The 25,002-nt window shown below is 44.7% G+C and overlaps 1 protein-coding gene across 1 annotated transcript in view; it reads left to right on the top strand.

Moving 5' to 3' along the window:
• Window positions 1–2,200: 2,200 nt before the first annotated feature.
• LOC137517502 (nucleotide-binding oligomerization domain-containing protein 1-like) overlaps window positions 2,201–25,002 on the top strand; it is a 95,498-nt gene continuing 72,696 nt past the window's right edge. Inside the window, exons 1-2 of the mRNA XM_068234474.1 lie at window positions 2,201–2,377; window positions 10,657–10,831. Of these exons, the coding sequence (XP_068090575.1) occupies window positions 2,201–2,377; window positions 10,657–10,831 (352 nt within the window). The remainder of the gene's footprint in view (window positions 2,378–10,656; window positions 10,832–25,002) is intronic.

The following is a 25,002-nucleotide window of genomic DNA, read 5'->3' as shown; positions in this document are numbered from 1 at the left end:
TCTGCTTTGCACAGCATGGACTCAACTGCTGCATGCTCAGCTGCATCCACACCGTGCATTGCAATTGCCTGTTAGGCATATAGATGCTGCATGCAGGCTTTGAATTCATGTATATGCTCAGTTTCCCAGTGGCGTAGCTAAGGCGCTGTGGGCCCCGATGCGAGTTTTACAATGGGGCCCCCCAGGCACTCTATACATAGCAATTGATACGGCGCACCAAAACCTGCCAATGGCAACTACAGTGTCAGAGGTGCAAGAAGGGGATGGGGAACAGCTTGTTAATGATTACCACTATTCAAAGTATCTATAGAAGTGATTATTACCAGAACAGGACCAATAGAGAACTAATACTGTAGTTGAGGGAGGGCCCTTCGGGGCCCCTCTGGCCCAAGGGCCACGATGCGGTCGCTACCGCTGCACCCCCTATTGCTACGCCCCTGCAGTTTCCCCAACAGTGTAAACACAATATAATGCGTGCGTTATGATGTACACACAGTGTGAATCCAGCCTCATGCTGTAGGGAGAATGAGAAGTCAACGTACAATTAATTACAGACTACTGTGTAAAGTTTGATACAGGTTCACATGAACAATCACTTCTGCAACAGGTTTTTCCTGCTCATTGTTATAGCAACTTTGTTTCCTCGTACAGTATTGAGTTTCACAGAAGGCAGAAGTCATGTTTGTTTTACCATATAGCATAAAGCATGGCAAAGGGAGAGATGTACTGTATGTAGAGTAGCTACTTGGCGAGCATAGAATTTCATATTGTGTTATTGTTGAATATTCAGATCTTTTTATAGCATATTTTTTATGCTGAATGGTTTCTGATCATTAAACAATATGTACTACTCAATAAAAAGATTGCCTGTTAAAAAATAAGTGTGTAATTCGCTATTTCTTTTATTTATTTATTTTAAATAATCGTTTATTTGCAGAAAGGTAATACAAGGCAGACATGCCTGGCAGAAAACCACATACCCACGGTAGGGTGAAAATCGGCACACTGCCTCAGAGACAATGTTGTATGGAAACGTTACATAAAACCTTTCAATTTTAAAAACAGGCAAGAGAAGATATGTTGAGGATCTGAAAAACTGTGAAAGCATAAAAGTGTTTGCCAGAAGGCCAGAAACTGACCAAAACTAAGCAGTTTTACTCAAACAGTTGAGCATTCTAACGTACACAAACAGAAACAAGCTGGTGGCAGCTGAAATCTAAACCTGAACCAGCTACTGTCAGCTACTGTCACGGGCCCCTTACTGGCCAGACCACTGGATAGTGTAATGGTTAAGGGCTCTGCCTCTGACACAGGAGACCTGGGTTCAAATCTCGGCTCTGCCTGTTCAGTAAGCCAGCACCTACGGTATTTCAGTAAGGAGTTCCTTGGGCAAGTCTCCCTAACACTGCTACTGCCTACTGAGTGCGCTCTAGTGGCTGCCTCACAAGCGCTTTGAGTCCGACAGGAGAAAGGCGCTATACAAATACTGCCATTATTATTATTATTATTATTATTGCCTCTCAGTTTTGAGAATACTTATGTACATGTGCTTTCTCAATTTTTTTATTTTAAATAGATTTGCCAAGACCTCAAGTAAACATTGTCATTATGGGGTGTTGTGTGTAGAATTCTGAGGAAACAAATTAATTTAATTACATTTGGAATAAGGCTGTGACATAACAAAATGTGGAAAAAGTGATGCGCTGTGAATACTTTCCAGTTGCACTGTTACATAGCCAGAAGCGACTACAGAAGACTCACTGGCTCCAGCGTTCCAGCAATGACATCATCTGTCCTCTGCAGCACACCCAGCGACTCGTCCTCTTCTTGGTAACAGCCGCGTCATCACTGGAACATCAGAGCCGGTGAGTCTTCTGCTGTTTTAACCTTTCCTCACTCTTCTTCAGAGGGAGGGAGGGAGAGAAGTGGGCAGCACTTAAGGTAGCCAGCGATCCACCACTCACGCATGTGGGATTGTGGCAGCCGTGCTGAGCGCCCTTTAGAGTGCTGCACCTGGGGACATACGTCCCCCCTTGCCACCCCCATTGCTACGCCTCTGTCTGCTATGTGCCTATAAAATGGAAACCACAAAATGAAAATGCTCAGTATTGATTGTTATTTGTATCTCTTCTTAGGCTAAAGTTTCTCAAGACCGCTAATGTATTTTATCAGCGCGGGTAATGTGAAGAGAACTTAAATGATGGAAATCCAGGAGCCTCAGCATAGGTCCTATGTTCAGTTATTGAGACAGAGTCGTGACACGTTGGTTACTCAAATCAGAAACGTCAGCAGTTTACTTGAAAATTTAAGAAATAATCAGTGCTTTGTAGATGAAGATGTCGAATTTGTCCTGCAGTGTGGAAAACGGTCTGATCAGGCAAGTAATGAAATATAAAATAGCTATTTTAACTTTCGAAATGTAAAATTTCTGATGTGCAACATTGGGCTTGATTCACTATGCGGTGCTAACCTACTTAGCACGTCAAAAGTCTTTAGGCGTACTAACCTGGGTGCTAAGTAGGTTAGCACCAGTTTTCTCAATCAGATCGCGTGCTAAGTACCGCCCGCAAAGTTTTGCGCGCGCAAAGCATTATGCGTGCGCTAAGTCCCATAGGCTTTAATGGGCACTTCGCGCGGAGCTCCCTGCGCTCTGTGCAGTGCGCGTAAAGTTTTGCGTGCATAACTTTGCGCGATGTGATTCGCAGGCAAATTAGCGTGCTAAGGGGGTTTTCACAGGCGTGCTAACAGTTAGCACCGCTTTGTGAATCAAGCCCATTATATTTTTACAATGCAAGGAGATTACCTCTGAGCCACAGATATTGTCTAATTCACTCTGGGAGTCCCAACAATGACTAGAGGTCCATCAAGCCTCTAAGACAGAGTACAATATGAAACAAATCCAGTTCTGAATCAACCCTCAAGTAAGAAAATTCTCCAAATGTTTGCTTTTATTTGTAATGTGGTGATACAGCATAATAGTTTCTTTGACAATGGGCATAGGGCTAAAACATTGTGCTGGTCTGTTATACTGTATCACCGCATTACTAATAAAAGCACATTTTTAGAAAATTTACCATTTCAAGGGTTGAGTGCGAACTGAATTTTTCAATATTATATTTAGTAATGACATTTGAAGTGCCTAGTGGACAGTGGGAAAATCAAAACCAGTACAGAGAAACCTGCAGCAAAACCATTGCTTACATTCAGATTGGTCACTCCAAACAACTGCTCCAGTTCTGCACCTGTTGTGCACCAGAATTGCCCCAATTTTCCTTTCACTGGTCTTGTGAAACCTGCACCAGTTTTCCCAAGATCCTAAACATGCATATCTGCTAAAGAAACCTGCAGCACCCAACTCTCACATCTGGAGATCCATAAGACTTGCAGTGAAAGTGTGCAGGTGCTTCACTGCTTAACAGTAACCATTTGTGTGAAATTGGGGCATATTCACAAAGGAATTGCCCAGCAATTTTAGCATTACTTACACCAGTTATGCAACACACATTGCGTAAGTAGCACAACCATGTTACCTAGGTAACAAGTACATTGCTAGTGTAGCGCACAATATACTACCTGCATAATACGTATCCCACTAGCAACGCATGTGTTAACTAAGTAATGCAGTTGCACTATTTTCGCAAGATTTGCAGTGTTACTGGTGTAAGTAATGTCAAAACTGCTGTGTGCAGTCTGTGCATGGCAATTTTAAAAAATTTTCGTGAATTTCCCCCATTTTGTAAGAAAGGACATTTCCATCATTGGTTTCTAAGGCAATTATGCAGTTTCAGTAGACTGCCAGCAAGGTCCTTGGTCATTAGAAATGTATGTGATCTTTAAAAGATACCTCTAAAACTGCCCATACACTGGTCGATGTGGCCATCAGATAGCTCTCTCATCTGATCATCTGACCAGAGAAGCAATCTATCTGATCGAATCCCTCCATCTGTACACAGATTTTCACTAGATTGCAGCATGAAATCTATCGAAAATTTGTGTGCACTGCCTGCTGGGACCCCAGGTCTCCCAGTAACTAATCAGTAGTTCTGGTCACTTACCCTCATAGGTCTAATGCTGGGTACACACTATGAGATTTTCTGGCCGATTTGCTGTCAGATCCATTATTTCCAACATGTCCAATTTGCTTTCCGATCAATTTCCGATCATTTTCCAATCGATTTCCTATTAGAGTTAACGGAAATCGATCTAAAAATGCTCGGAAATCGATCGGAAAGGAAATAGGACATGTTGGAAATAATGAATCTGACAGTAAATCGGCCAGAAAATCTCATAGTGTGTACCCAGCATAAGCAGGATGTTTGACCTGAAGTGTGAGCTGGTCAACCGTGGGGGCTTCCAATCTCACCGCTACAATAGATATTATGATAACAGGAAGGGGAACATGAATAAAATCACCATTTATGTCCATTTCATTAAAACGCATGGGGGAAATGCAGAAGCTTAACACAGATCGGAATCTGTGCCCTGCACCCACCATCTACCTACCACAGCACCCGCCCAGTGTTTGCATTTTTACAGGCTTGCTAATAAAACGGATTGCTTGCAGTGCCGACCTCCTCCTTTCCATTGCGTGTGCTGCACTTTTCATGAGGCCAGAGCATGCCTTTAAATCCTTTGGAGCAGGTGGAGTGTCTAAAGTTTATACTTTACCTAGAATGGTGTGAAAAAAGAAAAATATCCATTAAGCAGTCTTTTGAATGGTAATGCCTTCTTAATGAGAGGACAAAGGAGACTGTCGAAACTGGTTTGAACTGACAAAAAAGCCTGTGGTAACTCAGATAACCACTGTTTACTACTGTGGTAGTAAAAAGCAACTAATTTCATTCTTTTTTTTTCATCATTTTTTTTATTGAAAACTAGGTTTTTTTTTTTGGAGCATATACACTAAGAGGCCAAAAAATGAGAGACACCCTTTCTTTAAAAGTAAACAAGTCCAACAGTGACGTAGAGTGGCGTAACAATGCAGAATTGGTTATATAAGGAATGTTCAACTTTGCAGGCTTTAGCAGCAGGAGACCATCAAGAGTACCTTTGGTATCACAGAAAAATAGGAAAAGATGCCTGTTGTGGGCCCAGGAAATACGACAATGCACCTTGCCACCATGCTTGATAGGTCTCAAATTGGTTTGAGGAACATCAATAAGAGTTTAACTACTTAACCAGTTCACCCCCAAGGGTTTTTATCCTAATGGACCAGAGCAATTTTCAGTTGTCAGTGCTCCTCCCTTTTATTCCCTAATAACTTTATTACTACTTATCACAAGAAAATTATCTATACCTCGTTTTTTTCGCCACCAATTAGGCTTTCTGTGGATAGTACATTTTGCTAAGAATTTTTTTATTCTAAATGCGTTTTAACTTCTTGCCGCCCGCGTCACGCCAATGGGCGTGGCCGCGGCGGCAGCCCCAGGACCGCCTAACGCCAATTGGCGTAAAGTCCTGGGGCAGCAGTTTGCAGGAGATCACGCGCAGGCTGCACATCTCCTGCCTGGTGGGCGGAGCAGAGCTCCGCCTTCAGTCTCCGAGCGGCGGTCACCGCTCGGAAGACTGTTACACGGCAAAACCGCCGTGTGTTTACTTGTACAGCGCTGCGATCAGCAGCAGCGCTGTACTGGGGACAGCCGTGTGACTCGGCTGTCCTCCTGGGGGACAAGAGAGCGATCGGCTCTCATAGGCAGAAGCCTATGACAGCCGATCGCCGTGATTGGCCGGCTGGGGGGAGAAAGGGCATTTGGGGAAAAAAATAGCAAGAAATATTAGAAAAAAAAAGCAAATAAATATTTATTTTAAAAAAAAACTAAAAACAGGGAGGCCGATCAGACCCTTCCAAAAGAGAGCTCTGTTGTTGGAGGGAAAATGGTGGGGAATCACTTGTGTGCAGAGTTGTACGACCCTGCAGCTTGGCCTTAAAGCTGCAGTGGCCAATTAAGCAGGATTTTGCCTGGTCACCAGGGGGTTTAACACCATGGTCTTCAAGAGGTTAATGAGAAAAACAGGAAAAAAAGAAAAAAATCATTAGTTCTCAGTTTTCAGCCATTATAGTTTTAAAATTAAACATTCTCCTGTGGATAAAACAAACACGTTTTATTTGCCCAGTTGTCCCGATTATTAAACCGTTTAAATTATGTCCCTATCACAATGTATGGCGACAGTATATTATTTTGAAATATAAGTGTTATTTTTCTGTTCTGTTTTTTTTTTTTTTGTTCTGGCCATAATTACAAGCCCCTATGTAATAAATTAAAATTAATTTTCCCCCATAAAATATAGATTAAAAAAGCTGAGTCCCTAAGGCAACTATTTATTTATTTATTTTAAGCTGATTTTTTTTTTTACAAGTGTCACTTGTCAGGCCTGGTCAATGTCGGGTGTCAGGTAGAGTATAAGGGCTGGTTCAGACGGACGCTTGTGGAGCTTTTACGCGCGTTTACACGAACGCGGCGTTCGGGTCCCGATTTTCCCTGGCGTTCAAGGAGCCCCTGGAAGCTACATGTAGCTTCCAGGGGCGGTTAACCGCAATGGGTAATGTCCCCCTAGGGGAAGAAATAAACACGACCGCATCCGAACGCAAACGCTGCTGAAAGCCCGAACGCATCACCGCCGCGACGCCAATAAAGGCGACGCCTCCGAACGTCCGTCTGAACCAGCCCTAATTCCCTAACAGGGCTGAGCTCTCGGATTCTGAATTTCGAGTTTGCCATCGGAATTTGGCAGTTCCGAATAACCACTCGAAACTCGAAAATTCGGCAATTCCGAGTACCGAATTCGCTTTTACATTGAAGTGCTAAATTCCGTGGTTAATTGTGAAGCCGCTGTATGTGCTATCAACACCAAATTTGGCATGTATGTTAAGCAGATGAGTAGGAAAATGGTAAAAAAAAAATTGTGAAAAGACCTTATAGTTTTTGAAAAAATCGAATTTAAAGTTTCATAGGAAAAATGTTTTTTAAACTGTGTAAAATGACACTTGCTGCAGAATAGGGCACTGCATTCCAAGTTCTGTATGCATTTCATGAAAACAGATAGCGTGGGGTCCCCCCTCTTGAGCCTCCTTAACCCCTTGTCCCCCATGCAGGTTGGGATAGCCAGAAAGAATGTGGAGTCCCGGCCACGTGGGGGCTTCGCACCCTGAGCTATACCAGCCTGCATGGTCCATGGTATGGGTGGGCTCTGGGGGAGAGGGGCGGCTAAGCCTTCCCCTCTTCCCCGGAGCCCTTGTCCAATCCATGGACAAGGGGCTCTTCCCCACCTTCGGTGCCCCAGGAGGAGGTGGGGGCCGCCGACGTCCTGGGGGGGTTCATGGTGCCATCTGGGGGTCCCCTTTAACAAGCGGATCCCCGGAGGTCTGCCCCCTCCCCAGGAGAAATGAGTATAGGGGTATACAGTACCCCTTACCCATTTCCACAAAGAGTTGAAAAAATAAATAAAAACACGACAACGAAAAAAAGTCCTTTATTGTTCTAGATTATCCAGGGATACTTACCATGCGATAATCCCACGCCAGTATCCTCTGGAGTGGTCCCATGCCAGTATCCTCTAAGACATACCCCCACCCTCCCACACCGACGAACTCCCGCCACTAAATGGTCACAGTCAGCCTCTGCATCTGTATAGCCTTAGAAACAAGACATTTCGGCAAACAGTGATGCAAACAAAATGGCCGCTGGGAAATCCCCAATTGCTGGAGGCCACACTAGAGTGGTGAAACAAGCCATTTTTCACATAGATGGTGGGTCCAGGTGACCAGAGCAAGAGGTGCCCTGGTCCCCTGGACCCACCCATTCATGTGAAATAACGCTCATTCTGACACTCTGAGGTGGCCTCTGGGGAACAGGGATTCCCCAGCAGCCATTTTGTTTGTGGCACTGTTTGCCGGAAATTCTTGTTTCAGAAAACAATTTTCATGTTTCTAGCTTATGCAATACAGATGCAAAGGCTGTCTACAGCCATTCAACCCCGGGAGTGCGGCATGATCGGTGGGTGCGCGGGATCTCCTAGGAGGATACTGGCGTGGGACCACTCCTGAGGATACTGGCGTGGGTTTATCGCAAGGTAAGTATACCTGGTTAATTTAGAACAATAAAGGACTTTTTTCGTTGTCGTGTTTGTATTTCTTTTTTTAACTCTTTGCAGAAATGGGTAAGGGGTACTTCAGTACCCCTATACCCCTTTCAACTGGGGAGGAAGCTGCCCTCCGGGGATCCGATTGTTAAAGGGGACCCCCAGATGGCACCATGAACCCCCCCACACAGGACGTTGGCAGCCCCCACCTCCTCCTGGGGCACCGGAGGTGGGGAAGAGCCCCTTGTCCATGGATTGGACAAAGGCTCCGGGGAGAGGGAAAGGCGTGGTCGCCCCTCTACTCCAGAGCCCGCCCATACCATGGACCATGTGGGCTGGTATAGCTCAGGGTGCGAAGCCCCAGTCGGCCATGGCTCCGCATTCTGGCTATCCCAGCCTGCATGGGGGACAAGGGGTTAAGGAGGATCAAGAGGGGGGACCCCACACTGTCTGTTTTCATGAAATGTATACAATATGTATATAGAACTTGGAATGCAGTGCCCTGTTCTGCAGCAGTGTCATTTTACACAGTTTAAAAAACATTTTTCCTATGAAAATTTAAAATTGATTTTTTCAAAAACTATAAGGTCTTTTCACAATTTTTTTTAACATGTTCCTACTTATCTGCTTAACATACATGCCAAATTTGGTGATGATAGCATGTAAGGGGGCTTCACAATTGAACGCGGAAGTTGGCACTATTCAATTCAATAGAAATGCACTCGGAACACGAAAATTCGGAAGACGAAATTCGGTTTTCACCTGCGGTATACCGAATTTCGACGAAATCGGAATTCAGCTGTTCCGATCATCCCTACCTAATCCTACAGTCATCTGGTGAAAAGAAAGATAGATCACACTCTCCATTTAAAATAACTTCTTGTAATAGCTTTTGGCGAGCATCCGCTCGCGCCGGTAGCAGTGCAGCATTTGGAGTCACCTGACTGGTTACGTGTGGGCCCCACAATACAGCCCGGCAATCTTCCTGCGTGAGCGTCATCAGTGGAGCGCATACGTCACCAGTCAGTTGACTCTGGATCTATATTTCTTTTCACCAGATGACGGCAGGATTAGGTTATTACAGCTCTGCCTGACACCTGGCACTGACACCCTTACCAGGCCTGACAAGTGACAGATTTTTAAGGGTTAAAAAGCCGTCTTATACGCAGGTATATACGGTGATTAAAAAGTTACTGCCGTATCAAAACAACACAGCTAAAGTGTCAAAAATGTCAGGAACCTTAAGGGGTAAAAAACATATAAGACAAACCAGTTAACCTCACCTGCTTCCATGGCCAGCTCAGGGCACAGGCTCAGTAAAGCAACATCATTGAAAACTGGAAGAAAAGTTTCCTGGAGTGATAAATCTCAGTTTATGTTAACCACTTGAGGACCACAGTGGAAAACCCCCCTAAAGACCAGGCTGCTTTTTACTTAATTGGCCACTGCAGCTTTAAGGCCAAGCTGGAGGGCCGCACAACACAGCACACAAGTGATTCCCCCCCCTTTTCTCCCCACCAACAGAGCTCTCTGTTGGTGGGGTCTGATCGCCCCCCCCCCCTCCCCCCAGTGTTTATTTATTTTAAATAAATATTTATGTTAATATTTTTGTATTAAATTTTGCTATTTTCTTTTATATTTTTTTTATTAAATCCCTCCCTTCCCCCAGCCAGCCAATCCTGGCAATTGGCTGTCATAGGCTTCTGCCTATGAGAGCCGATCCCTCTCTTGTCCCCAAGGGGGACAGCCGTGTCACATGGTTGTCCCCAGTGCAGCGCTGCTGCTGATCGCAGTGCTGCACTATGTAAATAGATGGCGATCACGCCGTCTAACAGTCTCCGCTCGGAGACTGAAGTCACAGCCTGCGCGCGATCTCCTGCAAATCCCAGCCCCAGAACTTGACGCCAATTGGCACAGTTAAGGCACAGTGTGAATGGTAATGTCAACATTAAAAAAAACCGAGGTATGAGACCTATGGAAGCTGCCATATTTATTTAAACAATACCAATTGCCTGGCAGTCCTGATGATCTTTCCGGTCAGTGGGGTCTAAATCACACACCTGAAGCAAGCATGCAGCTAATCTGACTGTGTAGGGCCTTCTTTTGCAAGGTGAAGTGCTATTAACAAAAGCTGGTGTACTGCTAACATAAAGTTCAAAGCATTCAGGAGCAAAGAACCGGGTTGTTTCAACGCAACATACCAGCTCTACAGATATGTAAGCAATACAAGTGACATCTGCTACTTAGACTGATTACATGGCTGTAGAGTCTGTATGTTGAGGTCAGTCTACCCTGTACCTTGCTCCTGAATGCTTGGGCTTTATTGTGGCACCACGCCAGATTTTGTCAAGAGCACTTGACCTTGAAAAAGAGGCTCTTCGTTGGCATTTTGACTCATATCTATAAAATATTTTTCTTTTAGCTTATCAATGAGATTTGTCCTCCACTTGTTGTAAAATTGGCACTCCACTTAAACTACATGTTGGCCATACTGTAAGGTGTGCGGGATAAACACATTAATATTTCTTAGTAGTTAAGTTATGTAACATACTGTACCAAACTTTCTCATTGCTACAGACTCGTAACATTCTTGACCTGGTGGAGGATAAAGGGGAGGAGGTAGCTGAGTGTTTCATACACATCCTCCAGAACATCCCTGAGGCATACTTTGATCTGAGTTCTTGGTTAGGAGAAATTGGTTTTCAAGCTTCAGAGCAAGTCTTGGCTTTACGTATTACCAACAATGACCCAGGTATGAAGCTAATTTTCTTTGCCTGTTTACACCCCATCTGCAGCTTATGTGTGCGTTTGATTTTACCACCATAGATCAGAGAATAGATTACATAACGTTCCAGATGGAGCCATACATGAAGGACGGACACACAACCGCTCTCTGAGGCAGACATCAGCCCTGTTAACCTTTAGGTAGCCACTAAGCAGAGCCGGATCTTCAACCAGGCAAACTAATCAACTGCTTATGGGCCCCAGGAGGTCAAAAGGGCCCCATAAAGATGTCTTGCCTCTGTTCATGCAGTCCTTTAGTAACTCTTTCAGTCTTTAAAAACACAATCTCTGCAGCAATTCTCTACTACAAAGATAAGAAGTTATACAAGCAGGCACACACAGTTACCCCCCTCCCCTCGCCTTAGCTCAGATCTGTCAGTCACGGGCTGGGTGCTGGAATGTGATCTCTTCATACAGGAGCCGCTTGCTAGCTTAGCTAGAGAAACTTGATGTGGCAAAAACATCTGTAGTTAGTTAAACTTTTTTTCATAGTAGCATCATAATTTGTTCAAAAGCCTATGACTTATGTTCATAATGTTTACATTTAGTTCCGGTCTTTGCTGAACTTATTAGCCTTAATTTTATCTCCCACATAAGAGGCACATAAAGATGTGTTATCTGTCTCTGTTCTGTTTATTGTCTCTGACTGTTCAACTCTTTCAGTCTTTAGATCTCTGCAGCAATGTTCTACTAACAGAGATAAGAGTTCTGCTGGTGATGTTCACAGTTGGTTCCTATGATTGCTGAACTTGACCTTAATTTTATCACCCTAGTTGGCCAAAAAATATCTAAAGCTGGCTATGCACACATCGATTTTGATTGAATCTTCCAGTAATCTATTGCTCATACGTATCCAATAGATTAGCTTTTAAGCAGTATTGTGCTGTTTATTAATCTCTGTGGTATGGGGGCAGGACAGGAGTGGTGGGGTATCGATGGTCTAAAACTTTGCTCTGCATTGAGCAGTACAGCACTTGCAGTTTGATTGAATATTGATACAGTTCTGCTGAAGCCTATCAGAATTAAACTTGCTGTGATAGAGGTTGATCACTAAACAATTGAATGGAATAATGATCAATTGGCTAGACATATTGAGGCATTATTGACCTGTGTATGACTAGTGAGAATGAGGGAGCAAAACTGACTAATTTGGTCTTGTACTGTAGTGAATAAACTCGAATATTGCTTTACGACGAGATCCTCAGAACTCAAATACCTGGTACACATGCAATTTCCCGTCAGATAGATAGGTCAAATGGATTATTTCTGACAGATCCGATTGTGATCCAATTCTGATTTCTGATCGTTTTTCTGACCAATTTTGTATAGAAGTGTTTGGAAAATGATAAGAAACTTATCAGAAATAATTGATTCAACTCATCTATCTAATGGGAAATAGCATGGTGTGTACAAGACATTACAGTCAAATTTGCCATGTGGCAGGCTTAGGCAACAATAAAGAAGTACAAGGGGCCATCACATTTTCAATGTAAACAATCATGAAGTTGATCTTAAAGAGAACCAGAGATCAATGAAAAAAAGATTTTATACATACCTGGGGCTTCCTCCAGCCCCATCAGCATGGATCACTCCCACACCGCTGTCCTCCGCTGCCTCTATCCCCTGGTACCAGGTCCCATTTCTTCAGCCAGTCAGGGCCAGTTGACGCACGCACAGTGCACTCCCTCCGCACTGCGCAGGCGCATGCGTAAAGGCAGGCGCCGGCGAGATGGAGGGAGCCCCTGTGCATGCATACCGGCCGCGTCCTGCGGAAGTGATGGGACCCGGTACCGGCGATAGAGGCAGCGGTGGACGGCGGCGTGGGAGTGATCCATGCTGATGGGGCTGAAGGAAGCCCCAGGTATGTATAAAATGTTTTTTCATTTTTCAAGTTCCTTCGTCTCTGGTTCCCTTTAAATCTACCTCGCTGTATTTACTTTTGTTGCCAGTGGCCTAGACATTCAAGGACAACTGTAGTGAGAATTAAGTGGAGGCTGCCATATTTATTTTCTTTTAAACAATACCAGTTTCCTGCCAGCCCTGCTGATCTATTTGGCTGCAGTAGTGTTTGAATCGCACCAGAAACAAGCATGCAGCTAATGCCAGGTCTGACAATAATGTCACCTGATCTGCTGCATGCTTGTTCAGGGAGTGTGGCTAAATATATTCGAGGCAGAGGATCAACAGGATAGCCAGGAAACTGGTATTGTTTAAAAGTAAATAAATATGGTAGCCTCCACATACCTTTCGCTACAGTTGTCCTTTAATAGCTGTATGTTGATGTTATTGCACAGCAAATAACCTTACACTGTTAGAAAACAGAGTGACCAAGCAGCTCAGGGTGACCCAAACTACTAGGAATCATGGGCGTCCGCAGAAAATTTTCCAGGGGGGGCAAAAAGGCAGGGCAGAAGTGCGCGCGTCGCAAATTTTTGAGAAGATGTGTGGCGAAAAACCTGAGGGTTATGTTGTGCGGCGCGCGTAGCCAAAAAATGGGTGCGGCCATAGACCAGAATGTGGGTGTGGCCATGGGTGGTGACAAATTTTCATTAACTTAGCAATGTGGGACATTAGATTAGGACAGTGGTGGCGAAACTTTTGGAGGCCGAGTGCCCAAACTGCAACCCAAAAGTCACTTTATCTATCGCAAAGTGGCAACAGCAATTTAAACTTCATACAAACGTTTTAACTCATACATGAACATTATGGAAAATCCAAGTTGAAACTAAACTGTGAAGATAAACAATTTCATTCATCCTACTCCTGTAAAATGTATTCTTTTTTTTTTAGAACCTCCCAGTTTTATTTTCCGTTTTAAAAAGCTAAAAAGTAGGTTTAATGCTAGTGTCTCATAGGATGATGATTCAGCTTTTCCCAGAGGCCCCCAACAAGACAAATTTAGCAATCATGAGGCCCCCAACAAATCATCAGGCTCCCAACAAGACACATTCAGCAATCTTGAGGCCCCCAACAAGACAAATTCAGCAATCATGAGGCCCCAACACATCATGAGGCCCCCAACAAGACATTCAGCAATCTTGAGGCCCCCAAAAAATCATGAGGCCTTCAACAAGACGAATTCAGCAATCATGAGGCCCCCAACAAGACAAATTCAGCAGTCATGAGGCACATAAATAGACAGCATTTCACATAAATAGGCAGAATGCCCCCTTAATTTGGTAGACACCTCTCACCTGGCTTCTCAATTCTCCTCTACTGGCTGCTGTGCCTGGCAATACTGTTTTTGGCTGGATTGGGGATGACGTGCAGGCTGAAAGGCCTTGCGTGATGCTGTGGCCAGGCTGGCTGGCGGTGATGCTGTGGCTGGGTTGGCTGGCAGTGATGCTGTGGCTGGGTTGGCTGGCAGTGATGCTGGGCTGTGCTTGGCTGGTTGAAGTAAATGCTGCCCCCTAGTTTAGGTAGCGCCAGGAACCCCCAGGTTAGGAAGTGACAAGGACCCCCCCAGTAAAGTAGTGACAGGGACCCCCAGTAAGGTAGTGACAGGGGACCCCCAGGTTAGGAAGTGACAGGGGACCCCCAGGTTAGGAAGTGACAGGGGACCCCCAGGTTAGGAAGTGACAGGGGACCCCCAGGTTAGGCAGTGAGTGACAGGGACCCCTTTAGGCAGCGGGTGACAGGGAGCCCCTTTAGGCAGCAGGTGACAGGGAGCCCCTTTAGGCAGCGGGTGACAGGGAGCCCCTTTAGGCAGCGGGTGACAGGGAGCCCCTTTAGGCAGCGGGTGACAGTGAGCCCCTTTAGGCAGCGAGTGACAGGGAGACCCTTTAGGCAGCGGGTGACAGGGAGCCCCTTTAGGCAGCGGGTGACAGGGAGCCCCTTTAGGCAGCGAGTGACAGGGAGCCCATTTAGGCAGCGATTGACAGGGACCCCTTTAGGCAGCGAGTGACAGGGACCCCTTTAGGCAGCGAGTGACAGGGACCCCTTTAGGCAGCGGGTGACAGGGAGCCCCTTTAGGCAGCGGGTGACAGGGAGCCCCTTTAGGCAGCGGTGACAGGGAGCCTCTTTAGGCAGCGGGTGACTGGGAGCCCCTTTAGGCAGCGGGTGACAGTGAGCCCCTTTAGGCAGCAGGTGACAGGGAGCCCCTTTAGGCAGCGGGTGACAGGGAGCCCCTTTAGGCAGCGGGTGACAGGGAGCCCTTTAGACAGCGGGTGACAGGGAGCCCTTTAGGCAGCAGGTGACAGGGAGCCCCTTTAGGCAGCGAGTGACAGGGAGCCCCTTTAGGCAGCGAGTGACAGGGAGCCCCTTTAGGCAGCGAGTGACAGGGAGCCCCTTTAGGCAGCGAGTGACAGGGACCCCTTTAGGCAGCGAGTGACAGGAACCCCTTTAGGCAGCGGGTGACATGGAGCCCCTTTAGGCAGCGGGTGACAGGGAGCCCCTTTAGGCAGCGGGTGACAGGGACCCCTTTAGGCAGCGAGTGACGGACCCCCATTTAGGCAGTGTGTGACAGGTGCCCCCTCTCTCTAGCCGCCGCTCTTCCCCCCTCACCTTGCAGCAACTTCAGACCTCGATCAGCAGCGACCCGACCAGTAAGTGCGGGCGCCGGACGCACCCGCTCAATTTGCGGAAGTGATGTCACTCCCGCATATCAGTGCGGTGTGCTAGGTCCTAGCGCCCGCACTATTGGTCACCGCGGCGCCGCCTGATCGAGGTCTGACGCAGAGGCCAGGAGGGGGTGAGCGGCGGCTACAGGGGGTGAACAGCGGCCAGGGGGGGGGGGGGGGGGGCGGCGGCCGGGGGGGGCAGCGGGCGGCCAGGGGGAGGTAGCGGCACCTCCCTGGCTCTATGTGCGGACGCCCATGCTAGGAATGTATAGGGGGATAAAAGGAACCAAAAAGCCCTCCTACTAAAAAAGCAAAGCTTGGTGTAATCTGCCTTCTTGTTAGAAAAGCTGTACACTGACTGCTTTACATTGTATCACAGAGTCATATCTTCAGTGCTGTCTGTTCCATGAAAAGATGTAATACAATATTTACAAAAAAGTGAGCGGTGCACTCACTACTGTGAGATGCTGTATGCTGGGGAGACATCCTTTCAACAGTGTGGCAGGGGGGGGGGGGGGCCTAAATGTATTATTCTGCTTGGGGCCCTGCATGGTCTTAATCCGGCTCTGCCACTAACGATCCAATTTCTCAATCTCCGTTGATGAGCACAATTGATTACAAATGATTATAAATAGATAGATATCAATATTAATAAAGCCTCCTAATCCTCCTCACAAATGAAAATGAACAATATAAATATAAATTGCCATTGCTGAATGCAGTTTCTTAGGTAAGCAGTGAAAAATGAATAAAAAATATTGGTAGCAACCAGTGCATGTCAGTAAATATTGCATCAAAAAATCCCCATACATAAAACCAGGAAGTGGCCAATAGAAATGTTACAGCCTATTGTCAGCAAAAATAAACACCAACGGAACAACCTAAGAATCAGCAAATAGTGCAGTACAAGAAGGTGAAACAGGTTCTTTTTTTTTTAACAGGTACATTTTTATTGGTTTTTAAAGTTTTTTACACAAGAACAACAGAACATAACATAACATGTCAATATAACTACAGGGATGCTCATTCGGATTCCGCGGAAATGCAATTTCCGAAATTCCGATCGAAAATTGCATTTCCGCATCGGAATGCGGAAGTCGGTAATGCAAGTGCCGTAGGCGGATTTCCGCCGGAAATCGCGGAAATTTCCGCCGGAAATCGCGGAAATTCCACCCGACTTTAACATCGATTTTCTCAAAAACTATAAGGTCTTTTTGAAAACTTTTTTTTTGCATCTTGTTCACAAGATTCGGTTTAATAATCGCTGAAAATTTGGTGTTTCTGCATCTGCCTATTTTCTGTATTTTACATTACAGTAAAAATCTGCCGACTTTAGAAGTTAATAGCAAAGCCCCCGTAAGTCCTAGAAAGACCAAATTTTCAGGGTTTATTAAACAGAACCTTCTGATCAAGATGCAAAAAAAAGTTTTCAAAATGACCTTATAGTTTTTGTGAAAATCGATGTTAAGGTCGGGCGGAATTTCCGCGATTTCCGGCGGAAATTCCGCCTTGGAATGCGGAAATTGGTAGCGGAAAGCGGAATCAGTAATCGGTACATGACGGAATGCGGAATTACCGCGGAATCGGAATTTGCCATTCCGACCATCCCTACATAACAGTAGGTCAAGGCCTAAAGAAGGAAAAGTAAGAGAAGAGAGAAAAGAGGGGCTCTTCCAATGAAGTCACCCCTGAAATGTCTTACAAAAGGGAACAAGACAACAGCATGATATTGCATTGCATGTGTCATACATCAGCATACAATCGGTTTGTAATTCCACCATATTTCTACATATCATGAGAATATTGTTGAACACTAAATAAAGCATTTCATCTATTCAATGAGTTTAAATCATAAACAACCCATATGAGTTACCAGTTTGCAGTGTATCAGAGAGTTCTTAATGGAAACAGATCTTGGGTATTTATCTACATATCCCACCCACCCACTGGAGCCCACCAAACCCAGCACACCATTCCTTAGATAGTAAATTCTGTTATCGATAGTTACATATATCAGGAAGCAATACACAAAGCAAAATGAATGTTAATGGATATACACCCATTTATATTTATATTTATAGCTTGATTTCCTTAAAAGGCAATGTAAGGTGTAGAGCCCCTTACCATACAGTTATGAATATTAAGATAGTCACTAAAACACTCCTGCAGTATTTATCACACCATCCTGACCAAATGTTATCAAATTTATTGGGGCAATTTCTTTACTTATAAGTCATTTTACATAAAGGTATTACGTTGTTAACTGCCTTAACCCATTCAGTTTTGGATGGTATTACTGATTAGTTCCAGTAAGACAGTATCACCTGGCAAAGTGTAAAAATCATTGCTTTTTTGTACTACTACTTACTGTATATTCCTGCGTATAAGACTACTTTTTAATCCTTGAAAATCTTCTGAAAAGTTGGGGGTCGTCTTATACGCCGGGCGTCTTTGATGCCGGGTGATACGCCCTATCCTGTTACCGCCTCTCAGATCTCCCTGCTGAGGGAGCACAATCTATTCTTCCATACTGCTCTGATAAACAGGTAGACAAGGAGAGCTGACTAATCCAGTTAAGGTGAGTTGACCAATGCAACAAGTCAATTGACTATATACTGTTATATACTCGGTAACACATACAGTACAGCACCAGTATCTGTTCATACACAGCACCAGTACATGATTTTTTTATTTTAATTTGGTGTGCGTTGGAAGAGGGGTAGTCTTATACGGCGAGTATATCCCAAACTCTATATTTTAACTGGAAAAGTTGGGGGGTCGTCTTGTACGCCCAATCGTCTTATACGCCGGAATATACGGTACTATACCTATCCTTGTCGAAAATCCCAAGTCTCGCCATTTTGGGTTCAAATTTAAATGGCATATCTAGTACACTCCCAATAGTGTTTTCTATCTGGTCCCAGTATCTTGTCAATGCCGGACATGTCCAGAACATGTGAAAGAATGTTCCTTCTATCGCCCCACATCTGGTACATAAATTAGAATGAGTGTTATTGATTTTGTGTAGTCTGCTGGGAGTAAAATACACCCTGTCTACACAGGGTGTGTTATACTCCCAGCAGACTACACAAAATCAATAACACTCATTCTAATTTATGTACCAGATGTGGGGCAATAGAAGGAACATTCTTTCACATGTTCTGGACATGTCCGGCATTGGTAACATACTAGGACCAGATAGAAAACACTATTGGGAGTGTACTAGATATGAATTAGTCTGTCCCTGGATGAGATAAAGACCGCAGCACCCCTGCCCACCACATCCTCCCACTCTTCATTATCTATTTCCCCCAGGACATCCGCTCAATGCTTATGGAGTTTAATGGTATTGTGGCCCATCTGGAGGAGGAGCTCTGCGCAAATGTCCGACAATGGTCTATCTAGTCGTTCCATTATAAACAAGGATTAAAGTGGTTCAGATTCTAATTTCAGTCTTTCTCTACCAAATTGGGCCATGGTTGCATGTGAGATTTGTAGATATCGAAAACTCATATGATCAGTAAGACCATGCAGTATTTTTAACTCTGAGAAAGGTAATAGAGTCCCATCCTTTCAGTATTTTTATTTCATATCAAGCCCAGATTGCTGGATCGGGGATGGTAGATAACTGAGGGACATTAGGATTTCCCCATAGGCGGGTATATGGGGACCATTTATGGGGCAAAACAAATTTAGGGTGAAGGTATTGCCATGCACGAATAGTGGTTTTCATAATTATGGTAGTATCCGGGGATGAGTTAGGACCTCTGAAAGGTAAGTTCAGAAAAGCTTTGTATGAACCCATGATAGCTGCCTCTACCACTACTGCTGGATTATGTTCATTGCGAGAGAACCACCATCTTATAGTGACTAGTATTGAGGCCAGGAAGTAGTAGAAAAAGTTAGAAATAGCTAAGCCTCCCTCTGACATTGGTAGTGCTAAAGTTTTTAGTGACATGTGGAAGTTTGTTAGAGCAAATGAAGAGAATCATTTTTTGTTTATTTCAGTAAAGAATTTTTTAGGGATCCAGACTGGAGAGTTACGAAATACATAAGTAAATTTAGGGAGCAGCATCATTTTGATCACATTAACTCTTCCTACAAGGGTTAAAGGCAACCCCTGCCATGTATTGCATTTATCTTTAATCTTTTTAATTATGGGGATAAAGTTATTAGTTAGGAATTGTCACGGAAGAGCCGCGAGAAAATGCAATCGCAATCAGTTTTCTGCACCGATTGTTGTTAACAACCCAGATTGTATGTTTAGGTACAGCAGATTTCAGCCTTGGTGGTCTTCCTTTGGGAATCTGCCCTTTCATAGCAGCTGGCAGAGTTTCTTTTCATGAGATGCATTTGCTCTCTGATAAGCCAGGGTTTGCATTCAATTACCTGGTTCAAAGAAACTTATCTATCAACTAAGTGCGATTCAGTACAATTTGGCCTAAACCACTTTAGAATGCAGGAAGCCCACAGCAGTGGGCTGCCAGAGACCAGCAGTAGGCCCCCTATTGAGAATTTGGTCTCTGGCAGACACGGCGGAGCTGTGCAGCCAGCCTTAAGGCCCATACACACGTCGGATTTCCACGAACGACGGGTCGTTTGAACGTCCCGTTGTTCCGTCGTTCACCCGCTAAATCGGGCGTGTGTACAGACTGTCGTTCTCTTGATAAGAGTGAGTTTGAGCGATCCGCCAGGCGGATCGCTCAAACTCACGCTTATCAAGCAAACGACAGTCTGTACACACGCCCGATTTAGCGGGCGAACAAAGGAACGACGGGATGTTCAAACGACCCGTCGTTCGCGGAAATCCGACGTGTGTATGGGCCTTTAGGAATACATGGAGTATATGAGTTTTGCTTGTTTAAAGAATACAGTTAATAAGAGAGGTATGGAAGATATATCATTCTGCTGGTCTGGATCTGGTGAATATTTCAATAATAAATTGGTGGCACTGACATACCCAGTCACCAAGTTATTCAGCTGCTTGGTGCCTCACATGGCCAACCAAGCTTGATGTCATAAGAATTGTCATATTCTGAGGAATAATAATCTGTGGTTGTTATGTGCGTGTGGGAAACGTGAGCTGAAATATGAAAAATTTCAAATGTTCCACCTAGAAGGTTAACCGCACTCTGTCCAGCCCCTGGGCTGATCCTGAGATCCCACCCAAAAATGTGAATTATTCAAAAGAACTCCACGGGGACTCCTCCCCAGTTCTCCATATTCCATCAATACCAAAACCTGCTGCTGGCCAGAGGACCATGTGGCTGGCGGCCATTTCACTGAACTGAAACAAAGAACTTTACCATGTGCTCAGACTTCACAAAAGGACACTTTCACCTGAACTTAAGTATTCGATTACCTCTTCCCTTTTTATTTTTATACTGTGCTACTATTGTCTCTATAATTGTTGATTTTAATGATTTTCTGTATATATTAATTCTTTATATTTATAATAAAAGGTTCTTAAGTCATTTATTGATTTCACGGCTAAACCTACTATTCAGCCATAGAGAACGTATCCTAGCTTCCTGAAGATTCGCTACCGAGAAGTGTTGTTATTAGCCAGAATAGCCTGTTAACTGTTTTTTTTACCCACGGGTCTTAGTCAGTCAGTGGGCTTCTCTGTCCCATTTAAACAGAGATGGTGGCAGCCTAGTATGTTGTGTTTTATAGTGCGCACGCCTCCTTCTGGTCTGTCTGTTGGCAAAATTCCAACTGGTTTTAGCTCATCGATTGTGTCCATGAGATTGGCTGGTCTGTGTGCTGAAACCGATTGGAAGGCATTGCACGGTCCGGCCACTAGGGGTGTGTGACAGTGTTTGGCAGCTTTTGAGATATCTGTGTTGTGCTGAAAGTATCTTAGATAGCGCTATCAAATTAGCCCTGTCGAGAAACGAACCAATTCGTTGGTTGCTAGCTGAATGCAATATATTTTTTATATATACAGAGAGATTGTGTAGCCCAGTACCCCTACCCAAAACTTTTAATTTTATTTGGGGTTAAAAAAACTGTGTCAAGCAAAGAACATTGACACCTTCCGCAAGACAAAATCGGACATTATAAGTGTAGGCATCAAGTCTCTAGATCACTTACGTGAAAAGTTTGCGCTTCCTCCCTCTGAATTGTTCCGATGTATGCAAATAACCCATTTTGTGAAACAACACATTATGAATGCAGAATCCCCAACGAGCAGGACCTTTTTTGAAAATATTTGTGATACCAACCCACATTCACCTGGGGTAATTTCATTTATATATAGGGAACTCACTCTTACCCACTCCCAAACAACCGGACTATATACTTAAATGGGAAAGAGAATTGGGCTTGCAAATAGACTACACACTGATATGTGTGATATTTGGGAAAACATCTCTAAGACATCAATAAATGCTGATCTTGTTGAGATAAACTATAAACTCCTATTTAGATGGTACTTAGTTCCCCAGAGAGTGGCCAAGTATAATAGGAAATGCTCGGGAGACTGCTTCAGAGGGTGTAAAATGACAGGCTCTTTTGCTCATATATGGTAGAATTGTAAAAAAAAAGTACGTAGATTGTGGATTACGGTTTGTATCTGGGCATCATCTTTGATCAATGCCCCAGTTTCACAAAACCCTCTCCATGTCCTATAAGGCTGCCCCTACCCAAACCTATCTTCTACTCAAAATACCCTCATTAATTATATCTTTACTGTAACTAAAATTAAAATAGCGGCAGCCATGAATACTCAATCTCTATCATTTGAGGCAATCAAAAACATGCTTGGCAATATATTGTTCTTTGAGAAACTGAGGGCTCGCATGAACGACGATATAAAAAAGTATCACAAAATCTGGGACCCGTTAATAACCTACTTATTAAACTCTGAGCAAATAGCAACGGCACGTAATCAATGACCTTGTTATGGTTGCCTCCTTCAGGCAATGTATAACTTGCACATGGAGGATTTGCTTAGACATCCCTCTTCACTGGACCTTCTAAAACTTTCCTACGTCTCTCTTCTCTTTCTTCTCTAACCTTATTTACCTATACTTTCAAATTTCACTTTGAACTTTCCTTTATTCTCCGAATTGCCTCTTCCTTAAATTTGATTACACTGATGATCTACGGACACTAGATCTTCATACTAAAATAGTATGTTGACTATTGAGCCAAGCACATCTCTTTTTCCTGGTTTACATTTTGCATCCACCATTCCAGTTAGTACCTAACTGTATTGACCTATGCTCACGCTAGTTAGTAAACAAAGCCTGACCTCACTGGGGGACAGGTTTCATAGCCAAAGGTACTGGACAAGATTATGTAGGTTTGTCTTCATCCGACCATGTTACGGTTATTGACGGATGATGGACATCCTGTAGGATAGCGTTCTGTGAATTTTTCCTGGCTATATCTTGAATTTTATCTTTTAATTTTCAGTTATGTATATTAATGGGATATGCCTGTATTGCTTTTGCTTGTTATTGTAAATGCAAAACTAAGTTGGAAAACTGTTCTATCTTCTTTACAAAAATTTTTCAATCAAAACGATTGAAAATAAAAGAGACTTGTTTCAATGGGATACCCAGCAACTGCGGGAGCGGGATGTGTCCGCTGAGTTGGACATCAGCCCATCTAACTCAAGTAGAGGGGAACCAGAGACTGAAGATCCTGAGCGTACAGAGGTTGAGCATCCTGAGGGCCTTGCTACAACAACTATGCAGGAGACTGTACGTATGGAGAGCTTCTCCAAGTACTTGCGCGGAACCAGCCAGTACTGGACTGTCCATTTGTGCTGACCCGGTAATGCAGCAGGCATTACAAAAGCTAATGGACACTGACTCAGCGAAGTACCTGCAGTATATGCAAGTGTGTGAGGAGCGCCAAGCTGCAGAAGCACATGAGGAGTGCCAAACTGCAGAACGCCAAGCGGAGAGGGATGCCACTGAGTGAGAGCAGAAGCGCCAGCATCGGCATGAACTGAACATGGCCAAGGTGCAACAGTCCAGCCAGAGTTTATCGCCCAGCCTCCCTTCCTGAAGCAGCCGCATCAGTTGTAAGTGCAAAGTTTAAATTTGCTACTATTGAAAAAGACACTGATATTGACTTATTTTTGTGATCTTTTGAGAAAGCATGCCATCAGTATCGTCTGTCTCAAGACCAGTGGGCCAGACATCTGACACCCTTGCTGCGCTACAAAGCACTTAAAGCTTTTGCAGAGTTACCTGTGGAAAAGGACAATGATTATGCCGCTATAAAAGATGCTATCATTGCCAAATATCAGCTGACGCCAGAAGCCTATCGTAAAAAGTTCAGGTCCTGGCAGAAAAAACCTATCCGGACTCTTATCCGGGTGTGGTCAGCAGTTTACGCACCACATGCTGCCGGTGGACTCTAGGCCTCACCAAAGGGTCTTATGATGTCCTGGAGGACTAGATGGTATTAGAACAGTTTCTGAACTTTTGCCCTGCTGATGTACAACAGTTTGTGCTGGAGCGGAAGACTGAGTCAGCGACTGCTGCAGCAGATCTCACTGAGAATTTTGTGACTACACGGGTGCCTGACACACGCAGAAATGCACCATCTAGCTGGAGATGAGGTCAGCCCAATACACTGGCAGACCCTTTTGCCCCTGTGAGCCGTCCGCCACAGAGGTCACCCAGTGCAGCTGCTGCGCCCAGGCCTGAGGAACCTGAGGGGGTCACCTGTCACTACTGCTGCAAGCCCAGACACATGAAATCGACTGTCCTGAGCGGAGGCAGACACCACCAGCACCTGGACCACCTGTACCTCACCTACGGCAGATGCAACCCGCCAGTGAACCACAGCCTGGATCCTCAGATCTTGTTTTGTTTGTCCATGGAAAGGAAATCCGCAACCGAACCGACCAGCAGCAGCCTGTTAGAGTGAACGACCAGGTTGTCACCGGATTCCGAAACACCGGAGCAGACATCACATTAGTGCACTCACACCTTGTTCCAAAGGAGAGCATCAGCTCCAACTGATACCTTGCCCTTACTGGAGTAGAGGTCACCCTTTTAAACATAGCCCAAAAGAGAGTGAAGCTTGACTGGGGGTTCAAGAAAGGGTTGTTGGGGTTGTGGATGATCTTCTGGTCCCTATGTTTTTGGGGACCGATTTTGGCAAGCTTGTGTCCTACTACAAACCTTCCACAACCGCCTCGACGCTCACAGAAGGAGACGGACTCTCCACCCACCACCAGGTACTTTGCACCCTCGGGGGAGCACCAGGGGGAGGTGGGTTGAATGCACCCAGTTCAAGGGTACCAGGTTCAAAGGTACCTGTGTTTGATGTACAAACTGTCTGTTGTGATGAAAATGTAACTGTACCTGTCACTGTCATTAATGCATGTGTTGATGATTGTAATGTTAATGTTGTACCTGCGCCAGCAGTCACTCAAAGTGCTGCAAGGGTTGTGGGCTCAGTGGCAGACTCCTCGTCCAGTGCTGACACCAGAAGTGAGAGCTTTCAGCTGCTGACCTCATGTGGCATGAGCCAGCTGGCTGAAACTGACAGTGAAGCATTCACAGCAGTGCTACAAAGTGACCCAAGCCTGGAGGCACTCAGACAGCAAGCT

This window comes from Hyperolius riggenbachi, chromosome 5 (genome assembly GCF_040937935.1).
Source record: "Hyperolius riggenbachi isolate aHypRig1 chromosome 5, aHypRig1.pri, whole genome shotgun sequence".
Taxonomy (NCBI): domain Eukaryota; kingdom Metazoa; phylum Chordata; class Amphibia; order Anura; family Hyperoliidae; genus Hyperolius; species Hyperolius riggenbachi.
Note: the sequence above shows the minus strand (reverse complement) of the source record. Positions and strands in the feature narration are given on the sequence as shown.